At 48.1% G+C, this 21,658-nt stretch overlaps 2 protein-coding genes across 7 annotated transcripts in view; one reads left to right on the top strand and one right to left on the bottom strand.

The window, feature by feature from the left end:
* Positions 1-1,869: 1,869 nt before the first annotated feature.
* TMEM53 (transmembrane protein 53) lies at positions 1,870-21,045 on the bottom strand. Of its 4 annotated transcripts, none has more exons than XM_077149913.1 (3): positions 20,530-21,045; positions 6,825-6,946; positions 1,870-2,580 (listed from the first exon to the last, which is right to left on the bottom strand). In XM_077149913.1, the coding sequence occupies exons 1-3, from the start codon at positions 20,588-20,590 to the stop codon at positions 1,927-1,929; spliced, it is 837 nt and encodes a 278-aa protein (XP_077006028.1). In that variant the 5' UTR covers positions 20,591-21,045; the 3' UTR covers positions 1,870-1,926. The 4 variants fall into 4 exon arrangements, with proteins under 4 accessions (XP_077006028.1, XP_077006029.1, XP_077006030.1 ...); XM_077149914.1 differs by lacking the exon at positions 6,825-6,946 and adding an exon at positions 4,989-5,113 and having other exon boundaries at positions 20,530-20,645; XM_077149915.1 differs by lacking the exons at positions 6,825-6,946; positions 20,530-21,045 and adding exons at positions 4,989-5,113; positions 5,781-6,004.
* ARMH1 (armadillo like helical domain containing 1) overlaps positions 20,930-21,658 on the top strand; it is a 46,159-nt gene continuing 45,430 nt past the window's right edge. For all 3 annotated transcript variants that reach the window (XM_077149911.1, XM_077149912.1, XM_077149910.1), the window contains exon 1: positions 20,930-21,062. The gene's annotated coding sequence lies outside the window, so the exon portion shown is untranslated. The remainder of the gene's footprint in view (positions 21,063-21,658) is intronic.

Below are 21,658 nucleotides of genomic sequence, written 5' to 3'. Positions count from 1 at the left end.
AAAGCCTGGTGGACACTCACGCTAGTGAACCAAGACAGGGCAGCTAGCACGAGGGACAGCTCTGTCAGATGGGTCATCCCTACAGCTCAGAACTGTCTGTGCTTCCCAGGTCGAGGTAGATTAGCATCATGATTGCCTCTCAGGCGAGTGCTCAGAGCTGCAGCTAGGTCTGCATCCACAGCGGAAGGCTATTTTAAGAAAACAGATTCTGCTAAAATTCAAGGCCCCACAATATATGTGTGACTCCAGACTCTGTTTTCTTATGTAGTCTCACACGCCAGGCCCACCCTCCCACTCCAAGCCTTAGACACTCATTTCTGAGAGGCCCACCAGTTTATACTAAAGATTTGGGTCCAGTTGGTGACTCCTTCCTCCACTTACCACCTAGATGAAGCATAGAAGACAAGTCATCCTGATCAGCACTCAGAGCTCTAAGGCCTTTCATGCCGCATGCATGAAAGCTTGATGGCATGAATATCTGGAACGCAAGGATCCTGGGGTCTGCGACTCTAGGGAATGTATGTGTGTGGCCTCAGACAAGGTGGAGAATCCCCATCAATGGGTGAGAGTTTGGAAGACGAGGGTAAGAGATGAGGGCAATGGAGAGATGAAAAGGAGGATCCTGAATGCCCAGTTCCAATCAGGCTGAATCCTTTCATGCCTCCACCCTCCCCTCTCACTGTCATGGGCTCAGTAGGTTCTTGATGGCTGGTTACCCCCACCCTTGGGGGCCATATGCTCTCTAATAAGGACATTAACCCAGCGTGAGGAGGGTGTTCCACTGAAGTCACTGGGCTCCTTGGGCTCTCATGGTGCAGGCGACACTGCCACCTGTTGGCCATGGCTAGGAATGCAGGCAATAATAGAAACTGCTTGTCAACCAACAGCAGTGGGGACTCCCAGAGGGCTGATGCAGATGGAGCTCACCACTTGTCCATCATTCCCAACAATATCAGGTCATCTCCCACCTCTAACCCAGAGCTCTTACAACCATATTCTTCCCTGCCTGTCAGACTTCCAAAACCTATCCCTGCCCCCAAACCCCTTGATCACCACAGTAAGCTCATTCCATTAACAAATATTTACTAAATACCTACTACGTGCCAGCATTGTGCAGCCGTGACTAGTAGAATAACAGATGATACAAAACTATGAGGCTGAAGCCACCCCTCCTGCCTAGAGAGTATCCAAATAGATGTATCAAATCCAAATAGAGAGTATCAAGTTGATGAGTTTATTTCAGCCAAATGTCCCCTTACCCTTAACCAAGTTTGCTTGTCCAAGCTCCTACTATAGCACAACTGCCTTCCTACTCCCCACACCATCTGCCCTAGACAAAAGCTTGCAGCTTTTCAAGGATCTGATGACTTCCCAGCAAGTTTAGCGAACTTGGACAAGTCCCTCAGCTCTGCATCCTCAGCTCTTCACCAAACTTCTCCCTCAGACTCCTTGGCAATGAGGTGAGAGGGGCCTCTCTGACTGAACTACCACAGGGGATCCATGGGGATGGGGCTTTACACCGTGGGGCTTTGCCCTTCTGGGACCTTGGAACTAAGATCACAGCCCCTACCCCCAGCCTTCTCACACCCTCTAGCACTTCCCTTCAAAGCTCACTTTCCATTCAAGGAATCAAAAATCAACTCTAAGGCCCTTCCTCAAACCCCTTTCCTTAATCCTTCATAGCCTAAATGCCAATGTTACACTTGTCCAAATACAACCAATTGCATGGCTCCCACAGAGACTCCTACCCCCTAAGATCCTAGGATAATGAGACCACCAGTAGATACATGGGAATTTTCTTCTTGGAGGAACTACAAAGTCCATAGGGCCATAGCGGATTGAACCAAAAGAGGGGCCCACACATGTAAGTTATGGGGCAGTGTCAGGCATTTATTTGTGGAGCAGAGGCAAGGCGGGGCAAGGACCTCAGCAGTGGACACAGCTGCGCATGAAGTCGACACAGAGGCTCGTGTAGTAAGTAGGGTAGGCACGGAGGTGGCTGACATGTGCAGATGACACAAAGTCCACGGAGTGCACCAGGACCCGGTGTGCCAGGCGTGCCTCCACCATGCGTTCCACATCCCTGGCCAGGACCACCTTGTCAGCCTGCGAGTAGAGGTAGAGCTCAGGCCAGCGAGAGGCTGCATCCTGCAGCCTGTCATAGAAGTGGCTGTGGAAGAGGGTGGTGAGTGGAGAGAGCAGGACGCGGAACAGGACTGCCACCAGTGCAAAGGCCACCAGGAGCAGCAGGCGCAGCGCAGCAGCCCGGTGCTCCAGGATGGCTGCCAGGGCCCGCAGAGCCCCCACCAGGTTGCCATCACCAGGACTGCTGTCAAAGATGGTGCCCACCACACGCAGGTGGCAGAAGTGCTGATGGGTGTGCAGGAGCTCCAGCACGTAGCGGTAGAGCATGGCGCCAGCATTGCTGAAGACATGGAAGAGCAGGGGCTCCTTCTCAATCTCGTAATCAAAGAGCAGCCCAAGCAGCTTCTGGGCCAAAACACGAAGTGAAGGGATGCCCAGAGACTCGGAGAAGAAGACCATGTGCCATGGGGCTGTGTATCGGATCACGATGCAGCCCTGGGGAGAGGAGAGAGGCCTGGTCGTTCCTCAGGGACGGGGTGGGGGGCTATAAGCTAAGGTCAGGGATCCAGAGACCCCAACTTCCCTAGGACCCACAGAGCCCTGCAGTGCCCCACCCCCACCCCAGCTTACCACTCACAGACACAGGAGCCTTCCTGAAATAGAAGGCACACCCAAGGGCCACTTGTAGAATAACCACTCCATGCTAGCTAAGACTTGTCAGCTGGGATGGTATTTGAGCCCAGGAGCCCAATGCATGCTTTGGAGACCTGGGTAAACCAGAAGGAAGTCTCCTCAATCTGGTTTGCTCCCTTTCCCCTAACCAAAGGCCCTGGGGAACGTTGCCAGACCTTGTACTCTCACTTGCCCAACTCTTGCACATTTAAAGCATGTTTGTCTATACCCTGCTGCAGTGCCTCTGTTCTGCACTGTCCCTACCTCCCAGGCACAAGAAGGTAGTATCTCCATGATACCCAACACCTGAGATACAGACTGCAGGTCCCAATCCTGACCACCAGAGGCCACTCCTGAGCCACACCTGCATCACATCAGTCTCTGGTCACCATGACCACCCCCCAGGTCACCCTCTCTGGCCTCAGAGGCCTGGCACCCATGTCCATGTGGCTCCAAGGCCTGGGATCACTCCTTCTCACTCCCCCTGCAATTCCAGATATAGTAAACACTGTGGCTTCTCAAATTCTAAAACCGGAATCAAATCCTCTCTAAGCTTCTGTCTCCTCATTACCTAGGTCAAGTGCAACCCCAATCTCCAGACGGGTCTCCTTCTAGACCTGTCAGAAAGGGAGCCAAAATTACTTTACCTAGATCCTAATCCCCTCTCAATAACCAGCGCCAGGGACAAAGGACCCCTTTGTTAGGGGAATCTGGGTTTGGCAGGCTCTGGGGTCAAAGAGGTCTTGGTTTGATTCCTGCCACCACCACTTATTAACAGTATGGACAAAGAGAAACTGATTTCATCTTTCTGAGTCTCAGTTTCCCCATCCGTCAACTGGGATAACACCCATCTATGGCTGTGGTGAAACTTAAATGAAAAAACATAATGTGTAAAGTTCCCAAAACAGTACTTGGTAAAAAGTAAACTCTAAACCAATCGTAGCAGAAATTAATGGTGCTCGTAAAATAAAAAAGAGAAAATTCTGTGGGTGCAGTATTTGAATTACCTGTAGCCAAATGAGGATGGTCAGTTGAAAAATTGAGCCCCCAACCTCCTAGCCCAGACTCAGGAGGGGGGCACTGATGCCACCCAACCCCTCAGCTCTGGGAACGCTCAGCGCTAACACACCAGGTGGTATGGAATGCCTTCCTACACACCCACCTCCAGTCCACACACAGCACTGCCCACAAACCCAAGCACACTCCCATATCACCACCACCATCATCACCACACACAGGACTCCCGGGGCGAGACCACACAAAACCCACTTAGCTCATATCCCACAAGCGCAGACACACACAGCAGCCACCATCCACCAGTGTACACCCACTGTACACGCTGCACAGGCATGGAAAAGCACCCCATCCACCACACCCACCCACACTACACATTCAGGAGTGCACACGCACTCACACACACACATACAGCACTTCCTGGCATTACACCCACCCACCTACCCAGAGTCTCACCATGATTATATATATGTAACAAAGCCTGTCAGTACATACACAATACTTCCTGTGACCCACCTTCCTGCACACACCCACTGTACTTCCAGCAAGTGTATACACACCTCCTACCACCAGGGTCCACACACTAGCTGCCTCTGTCCACCTCACAAGCACATTACAAGGGGAGACATAGCCCAACACACACACACACACACACACACGCACGTGTTGAACATATGAACTCAGCAATTCCTGGGAACACACCATCAATGAGGGCATACACAGTCCTTCCCTAAGTACCTAGCACCCAAGAGCATGCCCTGTATAAACACCCAATGCCCCCTGGGAATAGGCGCGCGCACGCACACACACACGCACACACACACTGGGCCTCCCTGAAGTCCATGGGTCTGGGCCTCACTTTGAGATTCCCAAGATGTCTGGGCACCTCTGCTCCTACCTGAACGTTCCCATGCCAAGGGCTGCAGGGCAGATCCCGCCTCTCCCCTCTCCCCTCTCCCCTGAAACAACCATCTCTCCATCTCCTTACACCCTCGGTCTGCCCTCCCCTTGCCCTTCTGTATTTTCAGTCTCTTTCGTCCTCCAATTTCCTGCTCAAATCAAACTTATAAGAAAAGCCTTTGCCTTTTACACTGTGTTCCCCATGTCCCTCCCTCTCTTCAGAGACAAACTTCTAGAAATGATTCTGACACTCATTCTTCCCACCTTGTTCCTTCCCACTCACTCCAGTCTAATTCCTGCCCCAACTCTGCTCTTACCGAGGTCACCCACATCCTCCCTGATGGTCAGACCTGATGGATGCCTTTTCAGTGCCCATCTTACTTCCCTTCCTGCAGCATTCAGGATCACGCACTCCTTGAAATAATCTCTTGCGGGCTGGGCTCTTCAGTATCATGAAAAAAAAGGGGGCTGTTCTAGATTTAAAAGAGGCTTAAGGAACAAAATAACTAGATTCAATATGTGGTCCTGGGTTGGAACCTTGTTTGGGCAAATTAGCTGTAAAGGACATTTGGGGGACAACTGAGGAATCTGATTATGGACTGGAAACTAGAGGAGATGAAAATGCATCCACATTGGATACTGTTTTGTATCAGTGGCCACTCTCCTTTCCTTTGGGGATTCTCTTCATCGTCCATTCCTTAAGCGTTGGGTCCCACAGGGCTCTGTCTTTGGCCCTCTTCTCTGTTCCCTCTACACCCTCCAGGAGGATCTCATCCACCCCAGAGCCTATGTCTTCTCTTTTGGTGTTCCCTGGCTCAAAAACCACACCCTCCTCTGCCCAGAATCTGCCCCAGCCAGAAACCTGGCATTATCCTGGTTCCCTCCCTAATCCTCAGCCCCACACCCAATTTTTCGTTAAACCACTACTCCACTGTCCAAAGCACTCCTCCATCCGTCAACCTCTCCCCCACCTGCACCACCAACCCCAAACTCCTGACCAGCCTCTGTCCGGATCACTGCAATCCCCTCCAAACATGCGACCTACTCCCAGTGGTGGCCCATCCAGTCCTTCCCCTGCTCAGCAGTGACAGACTTTCTAAGACACAAACCTAACATCAAATCTCTGCTTCAATCCCAAGGACTCTTCAGCTTAACCTCTGGACACTTGCCCTATTCCTGTTCTTCTGGCTGCTCTCAAGGATCTCAGTCTAGTAGAAAAAACAGACAAGCAAGCCTAGCCCAGTGAGTGGAATTCTGAAGTTGCTGAAAATAATCTGCTTTAAAAGGCAACACCAGAGGTCTAGCCTTGTTGGCTGGGGCAAGCCTCAACCTCATAATTACCCTAACCCCTCTCCTATTCCAGGGCTACCATACACCTTGGCCAGGGTGGCATGAAGGAGGCTGATAGAGGTGGGGAGGGGCAGGGGCTACAAGGCCTCAGCTGGCCTTTCTCCCAGGTGACCCCCACTCCTTCTCAGTCCACGGCCTCCAGCTGGCGCCTGGTTCTGTCTGTACTGGTGCCCCTGCAGGAGGATGCTCTGTGGATGTCTGGGTTGAAGAGGACAGCACCAGGTGAGAAATGAAAGATTCAAAAAGATAAAGGGGCTTCTAAAACATAACCAGGACCTCCTCTATCCTTCTCCAATTATCACACCTCAGCATCCAACTCTTGATGGGGCCCAAGAAGCATGAAAACCTCAAGCCTGAATCACCTAAGAGACCCCTTTAGTTTGGGAGTGTGAAAGGCACAGTGGCCAGCCCTAAGGCAGAAACTCACCTGGTCAGAGAAAGAGAAAGTACAGGCTATGCCCAGCACACCCAGCCCAGGCGCCTGCTGCCCTGAGAGGCATCATCCAGCCAACAGGGACTTGTGGCCCGAGCTGATGCCACAGCTGGGAAGTACAACAAGGCTAGGCTACCTACCGGGGAAGCGAGCCAGGGTTACTGAAGGGGCCCAGCCAGGCCACAGAGGTGGCAGCAAAGGGAAGATAATCCTGCTAAAGTCCCCATGATCCCAATGCCTTCCCCAAAGGCCATTCTTAGTGCCATTCCTGCCACATAGATGGGCAGCCCAGAGGCTCGGTTCCTGGCCTGAGCGGCCATGGCAGCAGAACCCCAGCAGCGCTGGGGATCCGTGTGCCTGCAGTACTCACCCTTTTGTGGTAGATGGCGCTGTACTTGGCAAGGTTCTTGTCCCTGCAGCCACCCCAGCCCAAAAGAATCACCACAGGCAGTGGAGTCCCAGCCTCCTTCCTACCTCGCTCTGGGCTGGTCTCTGAAACACAGACATGGACTGTCAGCACCAGAGTTGGGGTTGGGGTGGGGTGACTAGTCATCCGAAATCAGCACCACTCTGGCTGCAGGCCGGGAGCCCACAGGTGCCAGTTCCAGACACCCTGACAGCCCCTGAGTCCCAAACTCCTGTAGAGCTCCTTCCTCTGCCCTCTGCTCCAGCTGGGTTTCTGTAGGGCTCTCAGGAAGCACTGGGAGGTCATTGGAAAAACCCACAGGAGGGCACCTTTCTTTAGTGGCTCAAAGATACAACCCAGGTGAGAGCAGTGAATACTTTTTCCATGCATTTGCACCTTCTAATCAAGGGGTCAGCAAACTAGGGCACAGGACAAATCCAGCCCTTGGCCTGTTCTTGTATGGCCTGTGAGCTAAAAATGATTTTTACTTAAAAAAAAATTCTTTTTAATCTAAAATAGAATATTTTGTAACATGTGAAAAACTATGAATGAAATTCAAATTTGAGTGTCCATAAATAAAGTTTTATTGGAGCACAGTCACATTCTTTCATTTACATATCGTCTATGGCTACTTTCACTTTAAAACAACAGTCAAATAGTTGCAATAGAGACCATATGGGTCACAAAGCCTAACACATTTACTGGCCCTTTACAGAAAAAGTTTGCTGACCTCTTCTCTAATTCCATGAGTAGACGGAAGAAGACGTTCTTTTTTTTTCTTTATACATAGACTCAACAATTGTTTTACATTTTGCCCCATTTACGATATCATTCTCTCTATGAACATAGTCATATAGAGATGCATATTTTTTCTGTACTACTTGAGAGTAAGCTGGAAACATGCTCCTTTACCCCTATATACTTCTTTTTTATACATATTTTTATTGAGATATCTTCATACACATACAGTCCATCCAAAGTATACGATTAATGGCTCACGAGATCATTACATAGTTGTGTGTTCACCATGGTCATTTTTAGAACATTTGCATCTCTCCAGAAAAAGAAAAAGAAAAAAGAAAAAACTCATACAGCCCACACCCCTTACCCCTCCCTCCCACTGACTACTAGTATTTCAATCTACCCAATTTTTCCCCGTATCCCCCCCATTATTTATTTATTTGTTGTCCTTATTTTTTTTACTCATCTGTCCAAACCCTGGATACAGGGAACATCAGACACCAGGTTTTTACACTCACACAGTCACACTGTTAAATTGTGTAACTGTATATAGTTACACAATCGTAAGAAGAAGATCTTAAAAGGAGAAATGGAAAGGCAGTGCAAGCAGCAGGTGGGGCAGGCAGACTCTGGTCCATACCAAACTACCCACCCTGTGCTGCCAGAAAATTCTAATAGTCTATATTTATTGAGGTTTATCCCTCATAATAATACTGTGAGGCAGGTACGGTTATTACAGATGAAGAAACAGAGGCAGGGAGAGGTTAAGTTACTTGCCTAAGGTTGCACAACTAAGAAGTGCAGAGCTGGAAAACCAGCCCCCTCTGCCCACCCTAAGCTCCGGGACCCCCTTCTGTGGCGTCAGCTCCAGGCCTTAACTGGAAGCAGGTCTCCCTCTGCGATGGGCTGAGAGGCAGAGCCCAAGCTGCCTCCTCCATGGTTGCTTTTGAAGAGTCCTCCCTGCAACCTTGTTGAACAGATCTCATCTCATTTCCCCTGCGGAGGGACTGTTTGTAGCTAGTTATCGGCCTTCCCAATGGGGCCAGCATGTTCCCTTCCAAGGAACAAGCCACTTGGCTCTGTGCAGCTGCCACTCTGTGATTTATAGATGTCGTTGGTGACCTGGCAACAGTAAATTTCAAGGCTAGTAAAGAGGATGGTAAATATAAATCACTAACCTTTGGACAAAAGGAAGACAACAATTTCCTGTGGAAATTAATGTGATTGAAAAGTTCAGTGTTCCTGCTCTCTAGTAGTGGTGACTCTGGCCTTCAGAGATTAAGTGCCCGTACTCGCTGGATCCCAGGACGGTTTGTGGGCCTCAGCCTGGCTGATGCCAGCCAGTCCTCCCAGCCTCTGCTGACACTGGCCTCAGCCTCTGGTGGGGAAGGCAGTCCCCCAGGTCCAACTTGGGCCTACTCCAAATAGTCTCAACCACCTTTTAGGTGGAGAGGCCATCCCTGGGCCCTCACTGGGATCTCAGCCTAACCTTGCTGGGAGCAACTCTACCCATGAAGCTCGGGTTGAGGGTGGTGATCAACAGCCACGGTCTGACACCCTTTCAGTCTCTGAGGTGGAGCAGCTGGATTTCTGAAACCCGGCCCGGGGGAAGGCCACCCTCTCTGCCGTGCCTCTGTCTGAACACAGGCCCCCAGCGCAGCCTAAAGGGATCCCTTCCATGTGCCACCACCAAGACACCAGCAAAGGGCTTCGAGATTTATCTCAAACACAGAGTAGGCCACCAGGCAAGGCGACATTCCCCGGTGGCTGGAGGTGAGGCCTGCATGCACCAGCAGTGAATGCATTCCCAAAGGGGGAAGGTTCGGACAGCTTCTGCTGGGCCTCAGAAGTGCCCCTTCTCCCACGGCTGGGATTTATAACTCCATTTTGCTGTAGACTGAAGCTGCAGCAGTCACTCACTTGTTCCATGGAATGTTTCGCTGGCACCCCTGGCTTCACTGACTCCAGTCATGCATCCACCAGACGTGCATCTTCATGAGGAAAACCCTCAGAATACTGTCACCCTGGGCACACCTGCCTACTCCAGAGCCCAAGCTTTCCGTGATGTTCTTAAAGGGAAGGAATCAGTCCCTCCACTTTTCAGCCAGCCTCAAGGCTGCCCCCTAAGCCAAAGCCTGTTCCGCCTACCCATCCTCCACTCCCCGACACAACCTCCTCCCGGTGCTCTGCTCTCCACGCCCATTCCTAACCTGGAGCCTTTGGCACAACAATCTCCCCACGGGAGTCACCCTGTCCCTATGAATCTATACATTAAGTGCTACAATAGAGGAAAATCCAAGACATTCGAGGAACATGGCTGAGTAGCAGTTAACTGGGAAAGGTCTCCCACGGGAAGACACATGGGCGCTGGCCTTGAAGGAGTGGTAGGAGCACGCCAGGTGGACAGAGGGCAGGAGCAGGGGGCTACGGAGTTGGTACAGTCAGTCTAGGGATCAGCAAGCAGTCCCGGGGGGCTAGAACCCCCGTGTGAGGGTGGAACAGTGGTCAAAAGGGCTATCAAGAGTGGGACTAAGGCCTGATCCAGCAGGACTTCTGCACCCTAGAGTTGGGATTGTACTCCATGGCAGAAAGCAAATGTAGATTCAGAAATGGGGAAGTGGCATGATCCAATCTGTACTGATTATTGACTTGCATAAGTATTTCTTTAATGTGTGTCTACCCACTTGGTCTCCAGTGGCTATGAGCTGGATGAATGAACACGGGGCTGCCAAGTGAAGGATGGAACCAAGGCGAAAGAGCTGGCATTCTTCTCGTTCCCCATTGCCCTTTCTGGAGTAATAACAATAATTGCTAAGGCTATTGTTATTTATCATTACATCCAGATCATTATTACTTCACCCTCTTATAAAAACCTCTGCTCCTTTCACGCTCATTCCACTGGCCATACCACCGTCTCCCCCTGGTACTCCTGAATTCTCTCCACCTTTTGGCTCTGCCCTTCAGCCACTCAAGTCTTTGGCACCTGGCTCAGTCTCCCTCTATACTCCAAAACTCCCCATTTCCTTGGCTGACTGCATTGGCTACACAGGTGTCATGGTTAGGGACAGGTGTCAACTTGGCCAAGTTGTGGTACCTGTTTATCTGATTGGGCAAGCGCTGGCCTGTCTGTTGCAATGAGGACATTTCATAAGATTAGATCATGAGCACGTCAGCTACATCCACAGCTGATTCCATTTGTAATCAGCCAAAGGGGAGTGTCTTCTGCAATTAGTGATGCTAAATCCAATCATGGGAAGCCTTTTAAGGAGGACTCAGAGGAGACAGGTTGCATTCCTGCTTTGGCTGGTGAGCCTCTCCTGTGGAGTTCATCCAGGCCATCCATTGGAGTCATCGGCTTCGCAGCCTGCCCTGTGGATTTTGGACTCTGCGTTCCTACGGTCACGTGAGACACTTTCATAAATTTTATATTTGCAAGTGTTCCCTGTTGGTTCTGTTTCTCTAGAGAACCCTAACTAATACATCTTGGTACCGGAGAGTGGGGTGCTGCTGCGGTTTGCAAATACCAGACCTGTTGGAATGGTGTTTTGGATGGCTAAAGGGGAGATTTTGGAGGAATTGTGAAGAGAATGATGGAGAAGACCTGGAGTGCATGAAGGGACTGTTGGTGTAAATGGAACCACTGCCAATCTTGACGAAGGAGGACACAAAAGGGAGAGATTGGAGTTTGCAGAATGAGAACCATGGACGCTCGGGTCTGAAGCCAAGAAACCTCGGCCAGGAGAGTGAACCCACCTGTATATATGGAGAGGGTGAGTTTACCCTGAAGGATGAGGATGAGCCTCTCATCTTGTTGCAGTGGAAGAGTTGTGTAGCCTCAGGCCTTGGAGAAGGTAGAGCATGCTCCTTGCGGGACTGGGAGAGCCTGGCTGCCACCATGTGGAGGGGTTGAGCGTGTGCCCCAGAAATGGCAGAGAGCCCAGGGGTGGCCCTGATGCCTGGAGAGAGTGGAGCCATGAGGTGGCCTCCTCGATGTTCCCCGAGGTTGATTTGGAAAGAGGGGGGCCACTGCATAGGTCCTTGGAAGGGGTGGGACTGCCACTTTCTAAAGCCGAAGGATAAATGACTTTCAGACTTTGAGATCCCACGGTGCTTGCCCTGCAGGTTTTACATCTGTGTTTCTTCCAATTTCTCCCTATGGAAATGACAATCTATATCCTGTGAATATCCTCCTTTGCATCTTGGCACTAGACAACTTGTTTTGAGATTCACAGGTCCTCAGCAAGAACAGAATTTTTTTTCCATCTGTTTAAGGTGATGCTTGAAGTTGCCAAGTTGACAAGGGGTGGACATGTTAGTTAGATTCAGTTGTCAACTTGGCCAGGTGAGCATACCTAGTCTTGTTGTTGCGGACATAAGCCAATGGTACGTGAACCTCATCTGTTGCTAATTACATCTGCAGTCAGCTAGGAGGTCTGTCTGCTACAATGAGTGGCGTTTGACTTAATTGGCTGGTGCTTAAATGAGAGATCACAATGTAGCACTGCTAAGCAGCTCGGCATTCCTCATCTCAGCACTAGCAGCTCAGCCCAGGCCTTTGGAAATGCAGAAAGAAGTCACCCTGGGGAGAGTTGTTGGAACCCAGGGGCCTGGAGAGAAGACCAGCAGAGACCATCTTGTGCCTTCCACGTAAGAAAGAACCTCAGTGGAAAGTTAGCTGCCTTTCCTCTGAAGAACCAACAAAATAAATCCCCTTTTATTGAAAGCCAATCCGTCTCTGGTGTGTTGCATTCCGGCAGCTAGCAAACTAGAACAACAGGCCATCAAATCCACCTTGTTACTAAACCATTACCCACCTCTCATTACATAACACATCTTCCAGCTATTCCCTCTCCTCCTTTATACCATCACCAAGAATAATAATAACAATAACAGCAAAAAGAGCTAACACATACGGTATGTCAGGTATAAGTCTAAGCGCTTTACACATCAACTCATTTAATCTTCACAACAACCCTATGAGCAAGACACTGTTGTTATTCTCCTTTTACAGATGAAAAACTGAGTTGAGAGTAAGTAACTTGCTCAAAGTTACACAAGTAAAAAGTAGTAAAGTAGTGATGGTGGAATCCAAATCACCTTGCTCTACTGCATCTGGCCTCCAGCACTCTGCACATGCTCTTTATTCTCCAACTAGGATGCTGGCACTCCACGTTTGCACTTTGCTATTGCCCAGCCTGCTTGCAGAGTCAGCACACTGGTCACTTGCAGGAAGCCCTCTCCACCCCACGCAAAATCACCACACTGGACTAGAAGTCCCTCCTCTGTAGAGCCACAGCACCCGCTATTACCGCGCCCCTACACTCACCACACTGCATTAACAGTATCCATTAGAAACAGTTAGGAGGCTATGGCAACACGCAAGGCAAGAGATGGAGAAGGCCTGAACCAGAGCAGCACAGAGACAGGTTGGAAGGAGGAAGGGAATCAGAGGGAGAAGACTGATCCACAACAATTTCAGAACATACACAAGTTTCAAAACATGAGACTAGGACCAAGTTAATTCCACTTCTGAGAAAAATATTTAATCATATGTAAATATTCAATAATACATTAAGTGGCTGTTAGACATAAATGTAAGAGTTAAAACTATAAAACTCTCAGGAGAAAACTTAGAAGTAAAACTTCACAATGGTTTCTCAGATATGACACCCAAAGGACAAAATAAAACAAAAAATAGATAAATTGGGACTTCATCAAAATTAAAAACTTTTGTGCTCCAAAGAATACCATCAAGAAAGTGAAAAGACCATCCAGCATTGGAGAAAATATCTGCAAATCATATCTCTGATAAGGGATATGTACTCAGAATATATATAAAAATTTTCCTAACTCAGCAATAAAAAGACAGCCCAGCTTAAAAATGAGCAATGGATTTGAATAGACATTTCTCCAAAGAAGATATACACATGGCCAATAAGTGCATGAAAAGATGCCTGACATAATAATCAAGCAGCTTTGACCAAAACCACAATGAGATACCACTTTATACCTGCTAGGATGGCTAAAATTTAAAAACTCAAATACCAAGCATTGGTGAGGATGCAGAGAAACTGGAACCCTCATACATTGCAAGTGGGAATGTAAAATGCTGCAGTCACTTTGGAAAACAGTTGGGCAGTTCTTCAAAAAAAAAAAAACATGTAGTTGCCATATGACCCAGCAATCCCAATACTATGTATACACTCAAGAGAACTGCAAACATATGTCCACACAAAAACCTGCACATGTACATTCATAGCTAGCATTATTTATAATAGCCAAAAGTGGAAACAACCCAGGTGCCCACCAATTGGTGAATGGATAAACAAAAATGTGGTATATTCATACCATGGAATATTATTTGGCCATAAAAAGGAATTAAGTACCGATATAAGAATGAACCTTGAAAACATTAGGCTTAGTGAAAGAAGCCAGACACAGAAGGCTTTCATATCTATTTCATTTATATGAAATACCATTATAGGTAAATCCAGAGAGACATAAAGAGGACTAGTGGATGCCAGGGGCTGGAGGGAGGAATGAATGGGGAGTGATTGCTAATGGGTATGGGGTTCTTTTGGGGGTGATAAAATGTTATGGAATTAGGTAGTGGCGATGGTTGCACAATTAAATGAATATACTAAAAGTCACTGAATTTTATATATTAAACGGGTGAATTTTATGATATGTGAATTATATCTCAATAATACTATTATTAAAAATATTTTAAAATAACAAACCATTAAATGAAAAAGCAACTTACCAAACAATAATGTGCAATGGAATATCCTTTTTACTTAATGTTTATATATGTATGCATTATAAATATATTAAAATATTAGCCTGGGAATAGAGGCTCTTTCTTTTTCTTGACAAAAAAATTTTTACCCATTTTCTACAATGAACAGGTATCACTTTTATAATAAGATTTTAAATGTCATTTTAAAAAAACAGGAGGTGATCAATAGAGTCAAAAGCAGCTGAGAAGTCAAAGCAGTCACAGGTGCCTAGAAGCCCCTTGGCAATGGAGAATAATTTTATTTTTTCAACCTGGCACTTCTTGGGCACCACTGGACACCCCATGAAACAATTTTATCTCATTCTCCCTATCCTCCAGAATTTCTCAACAAACAACACTGACACTGGTAATATAAGAATTACAGATAGGTATATTGTACCAAAGTTCAAGTCAAAAAACTAAAGCATAAATTAGACTGTGTATATCCCAGGGGCACATGGAGAGGACAAAGGAAAGGACTGACAGTCTCTAATACAATATGTGCTTTTTTATTTGCCAGCCGGAATCAAAATACAAAGAACTTATGTTTCTTTTAAAATCGAAAGAATAAAAGGGTCTTTGTTTTCCTTCTCTCCCTAGAAATATTTCGTAGAGTCTCACAAATTTGGTATTTGGTATGTTTATACCAAGTTACTTTATTTTTACTTTTTGAAATAACAGTATAGTAGAATAGCATAATATCTCCAAATACTTGTATTTATTTAAGTACATACTATATAAAACCATATGTGCCAGCCCTAAAGAACACCTAGGGCTTTATCTGAGATTCTACAAATGTTTCATGCACTAAGATTTCTTTCCAGAAACCTATAACCTCCAGATGAGTACCTACACTAAATAAGTCCTGAAATCCAGAGGGGCCAGCCTCTCCAAGAACATCACCTAGCTCCATTCCCTTATCCCATATTATTGATAGCCCATTCCAACACGAAAAAGTTAAAATGGGCATAGCCCACTATACTCCTAAAGATCAGGAGAAGGATCAAAGAAGGAAGGGTTATAACAAAGACGACAGGATTTAACAAATGAGTATAACTGCTGAATCATATTGATATTTCTTTCAGTCTCCAGTGTCTTGAAGCATCTAAGAAGGGAAAATCTAAAATTGGGAAACTGCAACCCTTACCAAATTCTGAAATTTGTTCTATAACTACTTGTTACAATATACTTTGAAATTTATTGTTTTGTAAATATGTTATATTTCACAATAAAAAATGTTTTTAAAAAACAACAATTAGATATAGTTAAACCTCGCAGGTAAAAGCTCTTGGTAAACTCTTAAGTGTTAAATGCATGTATCTCACTGATAAAAAAAAAAAAATCTGGGTTCAAATTCCTGGCTCTGCCACTTAATGAAACAGACCTTGAGTACGCTCTCTCTAAGCTTCAATTTCCTTATTGGTGAAATGCAGATAATAATAAAAATAATACAAATTAAATAAGACAATGATTATAGAGGGCTTATCATGGTGCCTGGCACAAAGGGAGAGTTCAATGAATTGAAGTTATTATTACTTCACAAGTAATACATGCTCACTGTAAAAATAGAAGAAAATGAATATGTAATAAAATTGGAATCATACTGTTTTGTAATCTGCTTTCTTCCGTTTAGCAATATATTGTGAACATCTTTCCCTGTCGGTTTATATATTTCTACACCATCACTTTTAGTGGCTGCGGAGTGGCTCTCGGATATTTCATAATTTATGGTGAGCAATCTCCCATTACTAGGCGTGAGGTTGTTTCCAATTTTTGCTGTTATAAAAATATTTTACTGGACATCCCTTTCTTTGTGCATGTCCTTAATTATTTCCTAGAAATGAAATCGTATTCAGGCAGCACTTCGTAATGGCAACTGAGATCTCTGTGTGCACAAGCTTTGCAGTGAGATTTCTGCGTTAAAACCTGGAATAACTTTGCACAAGTGATTTTACCTCTCCACAAGCTTCTGTTCCTCAGCTGTAAAATGGGATAAGCGTATTCTCTACCTCGCACGGTGGTCATAAGGATTAATAAAATAATGCAGGAGAGCCTGTGGTGGGCCTGGCATGTGGGAAGGTAGCAGTTAACGACCCAAGCACAACAGAGATTGCAGAGAAAAAGAGGCCTGTAAAGGGCCCTTTGGGTCTGGATCACAAATCCAGGGCCTAGTATATAAGAGACACTTTAATAATGGATGAAAGGAAATACACCATGGTTTAAAATGAAACTCTTGCTTTAAAAAGAGAGAAATACCTTTGGGGACCCCACAGTCAAGAGGATCAAGTCACAGCTCACTCTGCACCTGGGTGTCTGCGACCTCGCCGGCGTAATAGCTCTGGAAATTCTCATCTCACCCCACTCCCCAAAAGCATGCACCTGCCTCCTGCCAGGCCACTGTGGCCATCCTCCAGCTACTCTCCGGCCATGCCCCACCTTCTTTTAGAGGCCTTATGTCTGCACCTTCTGCTGCTCCCATTCACCCGCCAGCCCTTTGACACTTCAGGTCCAACTTGGGCCACCCTTCTCCAGGAAGCCTCTCCACTACAGGGGCCCACAAGAGATCTATCGTGTATTAAGCTGTTTCCAGGGTGCTAGTGAAAGCTTCCTGAGGGTTAAGATAAGGTCTACATTTCTCTGAACCTGGCCAGTGCTTAGCAATGGGAACAGGCTCACAATAAATCCTGGAGAAGCAAACAAAACCCATCACTTCCCCTTGCTGTGACTCCCTTAAGGCCTTCTCTTTCCTTTACTCTAAGACTTGTCCCAAGCCCCATGGCCCCACTAATTATTTTTTCCAATATTCACTGAACATGAGAACAACACGGTGCCTTTAAGGAGGCCTGCTGGCCTGCCAGTAAGCCACCAAGGGGACGCGGGGCGGAACCTGGCTGAGGAGGGGAAGGGAGGAGGGGAAGCAGAATCTTGGCCTGGGGAGTCAGACTGGCTCTGGTTTGGCCCCACAGTGCTGCCAAGTGACTCCACTCAGCTCAACAGATGAATTACACATCTTATCTCTGCCAGGCCCCAGGAATAGTGAGCAAAACCATCCAAAGCATCACACCAACAGAGTAATATAGCACTGTAGGAGCTGTAAGGAAAGAACCTTCCTCAAAGAAATAAGAGAGCCAGGTATTCAAACACAGGGAAGGGATCACTGGCCAGAGAAGAAAAGAGGGGAGATGGGAGATGATGGGTCAAGGAATGGGCTTCAGGAAAGGCCCGGGAGAGACTACGCTTAGTATGCTGCAACCACAGATACTGGCTGGTGAGATGCCCAGCAGGAGGATTCTGAGCTGCCCAGCTTGGCCCACAATGCCCAGGCGCTAGATGACCTGCAGTGTAGCTGTCTTCCAGCTAACTGATGTGTCAGCAGCAGCTGCTTGCCTCTCTGTCTACTCACAGCACAGTGTTGGGCTCTCTGTTTTTGATTTTCAAATCTGGAGAAAAAGCAATTCCAGAAACCACATATGACTGTTCTACACACGTCTCCACTACTCAACAGTTATGGAAAAGAGAGAGAATCTCCAAGGCCCGCAGATATCCTCAGTCTGTGAAGCCATGTCAGCCTGGAGGGGAGCTCTCTGTAGTTGGGAAGCAATTGCATCCAGGGAACCACAGCGCTCTTAGCAACTCCTGAGGGGACCTACCACCTCTGCCATGGCTCTGGGGCAAGCACTGTGAGAAGGAAGGGCATGATGAGCTAAAGCCAGTCCTGAGGAGTGACCAGAAGGAGGAACACTATTAGAATTATATCAGAGGAAGAACAGCTAAGGGTCCTGGAGGTATTTCCCTTGGAGAAGATTTGAGGAAGACATGAAGCTGTCCTCTGGAAGAGAAAGGAAGAGAAATTATCTGCTTTGTGTTGTATCCACCACCACCCTGCAGCCCTGTGGTTATCACGTAACTGTGAAACTACCTATTTATAAACTCTCCCTCTCCCCAAGACGACAGCTCCCTAATGCGACAGCTCCCTAATGCGAGTCTATGTGTGTGTCAATTCTCAGGCACCAGCACCTAACGCAGGGCAAGGACACAGCAAATGCTGAACTGAGAGCGGAAACAAAACAGGAAGGCCTATTGTGGCTCAACAAGGGGAAGTGTTTTCTAATAATCCCAGCTGCCTCCAACAGGCCAAGACCTTTGGAAGGAAGAACCCTGTCAGGGAAAGGTCCAACAGCAGCATAATGCCCTGATGCTAATAGAGGGAATCAGGACAAAATGGCCCCCTGAAATTCCTTTCAATTCTAAGACCTCATCCCCTAGAGGACTGAGGGGAGCCACAAAGAGCAGGAAAAGTGCTAAAAGAGCACCTGTTCCTAGCCAGGCACTCCTCATATCCAGTCACTATCTTCTTAACCCTCACGATCCCATGAGGTAGGTAAGATAATGATTCCCATTTTACAGTCGAGGAATCTGAGGCTCAGGAGGTTGCAATAACTTGCCAAAGCTAGAGCTATAGTAAGAGCTAGAGCAGGAATGCAAACCAAGGACCATAAGGCCCCCCACCTGGACTGACAGAGACCCTGTGCCCTCTGGGTCAGGCAGTGGGCAGCTCCAGCCCATTGTAGCTCAAGGCTCTGCAAGGGCAATAATATTAACTCACTCATCTCCTGCTGATGTCAAAACTTTTCAAAAGCATTTTTACACCATAAGCCCAAGAGCCCGAAGCCAAAAGATCCAGCTCTAGGAAATAACAGCCAGCTGTTCAGTGGAAGCCCAGGACTGCCTTCCCTCCTAGACCCTAACCAAGGAGCGTAATATGTTATTGGAGGGGTCTGAAAAGGCTCTCCTGAAGAAGGTACCATCTGAGCTAAGCCTTAAATGGTGAGCAGGACAAGCAAGGGGACAGAGTGGGGTAGCAGAGGGGAAAGGGCATTCCAGACAAGAGAAAACAGCAGGAGCAAAGGCAGAGAAGCAAGAAGTGTGTGGAGAATCATAAGCCATCGGGCGTTGCCAGAACATAAAATTCAAATTGAACAGTGAAGGACATAGCGATCAAAGTTAAGAAGGGGCTGCTAAATTATGAAGGACTTTGAAAGCCATGTTAAGGAATGTGGACTTTATTTATGCTGCGGGCAATAAAGAGCCACTGAAGGGTTTTACACAGAGCAGTGATAAGATCAAACCTTTGCACCACGAAGATCACTCTGGTAGAGAGTGGAAAAAGGCTGAGCTATTGGCAGTGATTCTGCAAGCAGGAAGGTGAGGCTGCAGTAATACTGGCCAGAGACCTGCTAGGCTCAGGTTGCAGAGGGGAACAACCCACACAGACCTGTACTTCAAGCTCCTGGCCATAATTCCCAATCCGGGCCAAACTTTCCATTCTCTGGGCCCTAAAACCAACTCACACTGCCATGCCTGCTTTAAAGGCTACCAATTTTATGGGGCCTCCCACACAGTTTTCTTAATGATATGACTGGGAGGTAGTTAATGAGAATCCTAAATGCCAATTACTGTGCTCACTCTATTGCAGGCTCTATGCTGGGTACTTTACACAATAAACTCTGTGGTGCACCCTACAACCCTATAAGGGCAGTTACGTTTTGCAGATGAGAAACTCAAGTTCAGAGCAGGGAGCTTATCAAATGCCATCCAGCTACTAAAAGGAAATAGGATTCCGACAGTTTTACCTGAATGCAGACTGCTAAGAACTGTTAAGGGAACTAGAGAGGAGGGAGGGTAAGGGTTCTGGGCCCCCTGCTGCTAGGAGGACCAGTGACCTGGTGAGGATCCCCGCCCCTTCGGCAAAATAATGGGTGGGACCTCGAGCCACAACTGCCGAGGAGAGGCTAGGAAGTGGGAAGCTCAATCCCACACAAAGGAATCGGAAAGGACCACGTCCTTGGCAGTCCTCAGCTACGAGGAGAGAGACAAGGGCAAGGATTTGAGGACACTGGGCTGAAAAGGACAGGAAAAAGGGCCGCAATCGAGCCCTTTCCTGACGTAGGGAAGGGGCGGGGCTCGGAGAGGGGGAGACCCTGGGGGCGGGGACTAAATGGGCGGGGCTCACGGAGCCGGGCAAAGTCCCGGACCCGCGGGACCCTATGAGGGGGCGGGCCGCGAGAGGGGCGGAGCCAAGGCTACGCCCGCGACCCACAGACTCGTCAGGTCACCTCCCCAGGACTGGACCCAACCCTCGTTCCCTACCCCGGCTCCGGTAGGGCTGATCCGGGATCTCGATGGTGTAGTCCAGCTTAGCCGAAGACATGATGAAGACGCTGGCCCTCAGCAAGGGCCTCCCGCCGGAACTCGCGCTCGTGCGTCCGCGCCTCACCCCGGCACCTCCCCGGGCGCCTCCCAGTCACCGCCCACCGCCCCCGACACCGCCCAATCGGTGAGCCGCGCTCTGTGACCTTCCTCCCTAGCAACCACGGAGTCTCTCTCAGAGCCTCTCGCCGCACGCCACTAGCTCTGCCCTAGCAACCATGCCCCGCCCCTCTCCAACTATCTGACCCACAGCCATTGGCTGACTGACTTGATCAGGATTAGGTATTGGCCAGACAGGACGCCGTTCACGAAGAGTCCCCACCCTCCTGAGTAGGTAAGAGGGTCTGTGGGAGACTCGCCGTGTTCTGGGAATGGGGTCCTATCCTACAGGATTGAGGTCCTGGCCTACAGGGTGAACGACAGTACCCTTTAACTTACATCGTCTGACTAACTACGCAGCTCCGAGGGCGGAGGTAGAAAAAACGTACAAAACGGCTTAGGGGGGCGCGTGCGCTAACATCCTCTACCCCATGGTGTTGAGGCATATTTTGACAGAGTCTGGCGGGGCGGGGCCGGGAGGCGCACAGTGGCTGAGAGTGTATTCAGGGGAAGACTAGATCTCCAGGGGAGGACTAGAGAGTTCCTTGTTCGTGGGGCTGCTTTGACTGGGGACATCAAAGGACTGGGGAGTGTGGCTTTCTAACATTTATCCAGACATTTAACAAATATTTACTCAGCACCTATTATGTGCCAGATACTTGGGCTCTAGTGAGGTTTAAGCTTTTGATCCTAACTTCTGTAAATTTTAATAGAAGAGGGAGAGTAAGCAGGCATGAACCAACTCTAATTCTGTGCCGGGAATAAATACTTCAGAAGAGTAGGCATTAAGGATTTTAGGAGTTCAGAATCAGTGGGAAGGGGCATTTATGGCAGTGGGGATGGTTTTTGAGCCGGGCCTTAAAAGACTTGTGGAGATATGGAGGGGAAAGGACCCCTAGCAAGAGTTCATATAAGGGAAAGCAAAAGTGAGTGCCAGAAATAACCTGAGACATCTGGCCAGAGGAGAGTC

This window comes from Tamandua tetradactyla, chromosome 2 (genome assembly GCF_023851605.1).
Source record: "Tamandua tetradactyla isolate mTamTet1 chromosome 2, mTamTet1.pri, whole genome shotgun sequence".
Lineage (NCBI taxonomy): Eukaryota > Metazoa > Chordata > Mammalia > Pilosa > Myrmecophagidae > Tamandua > Tamandua tetradactyla.
This window is presented reverse-complemented; position numbering and strand designations above follow the sequence as displayed.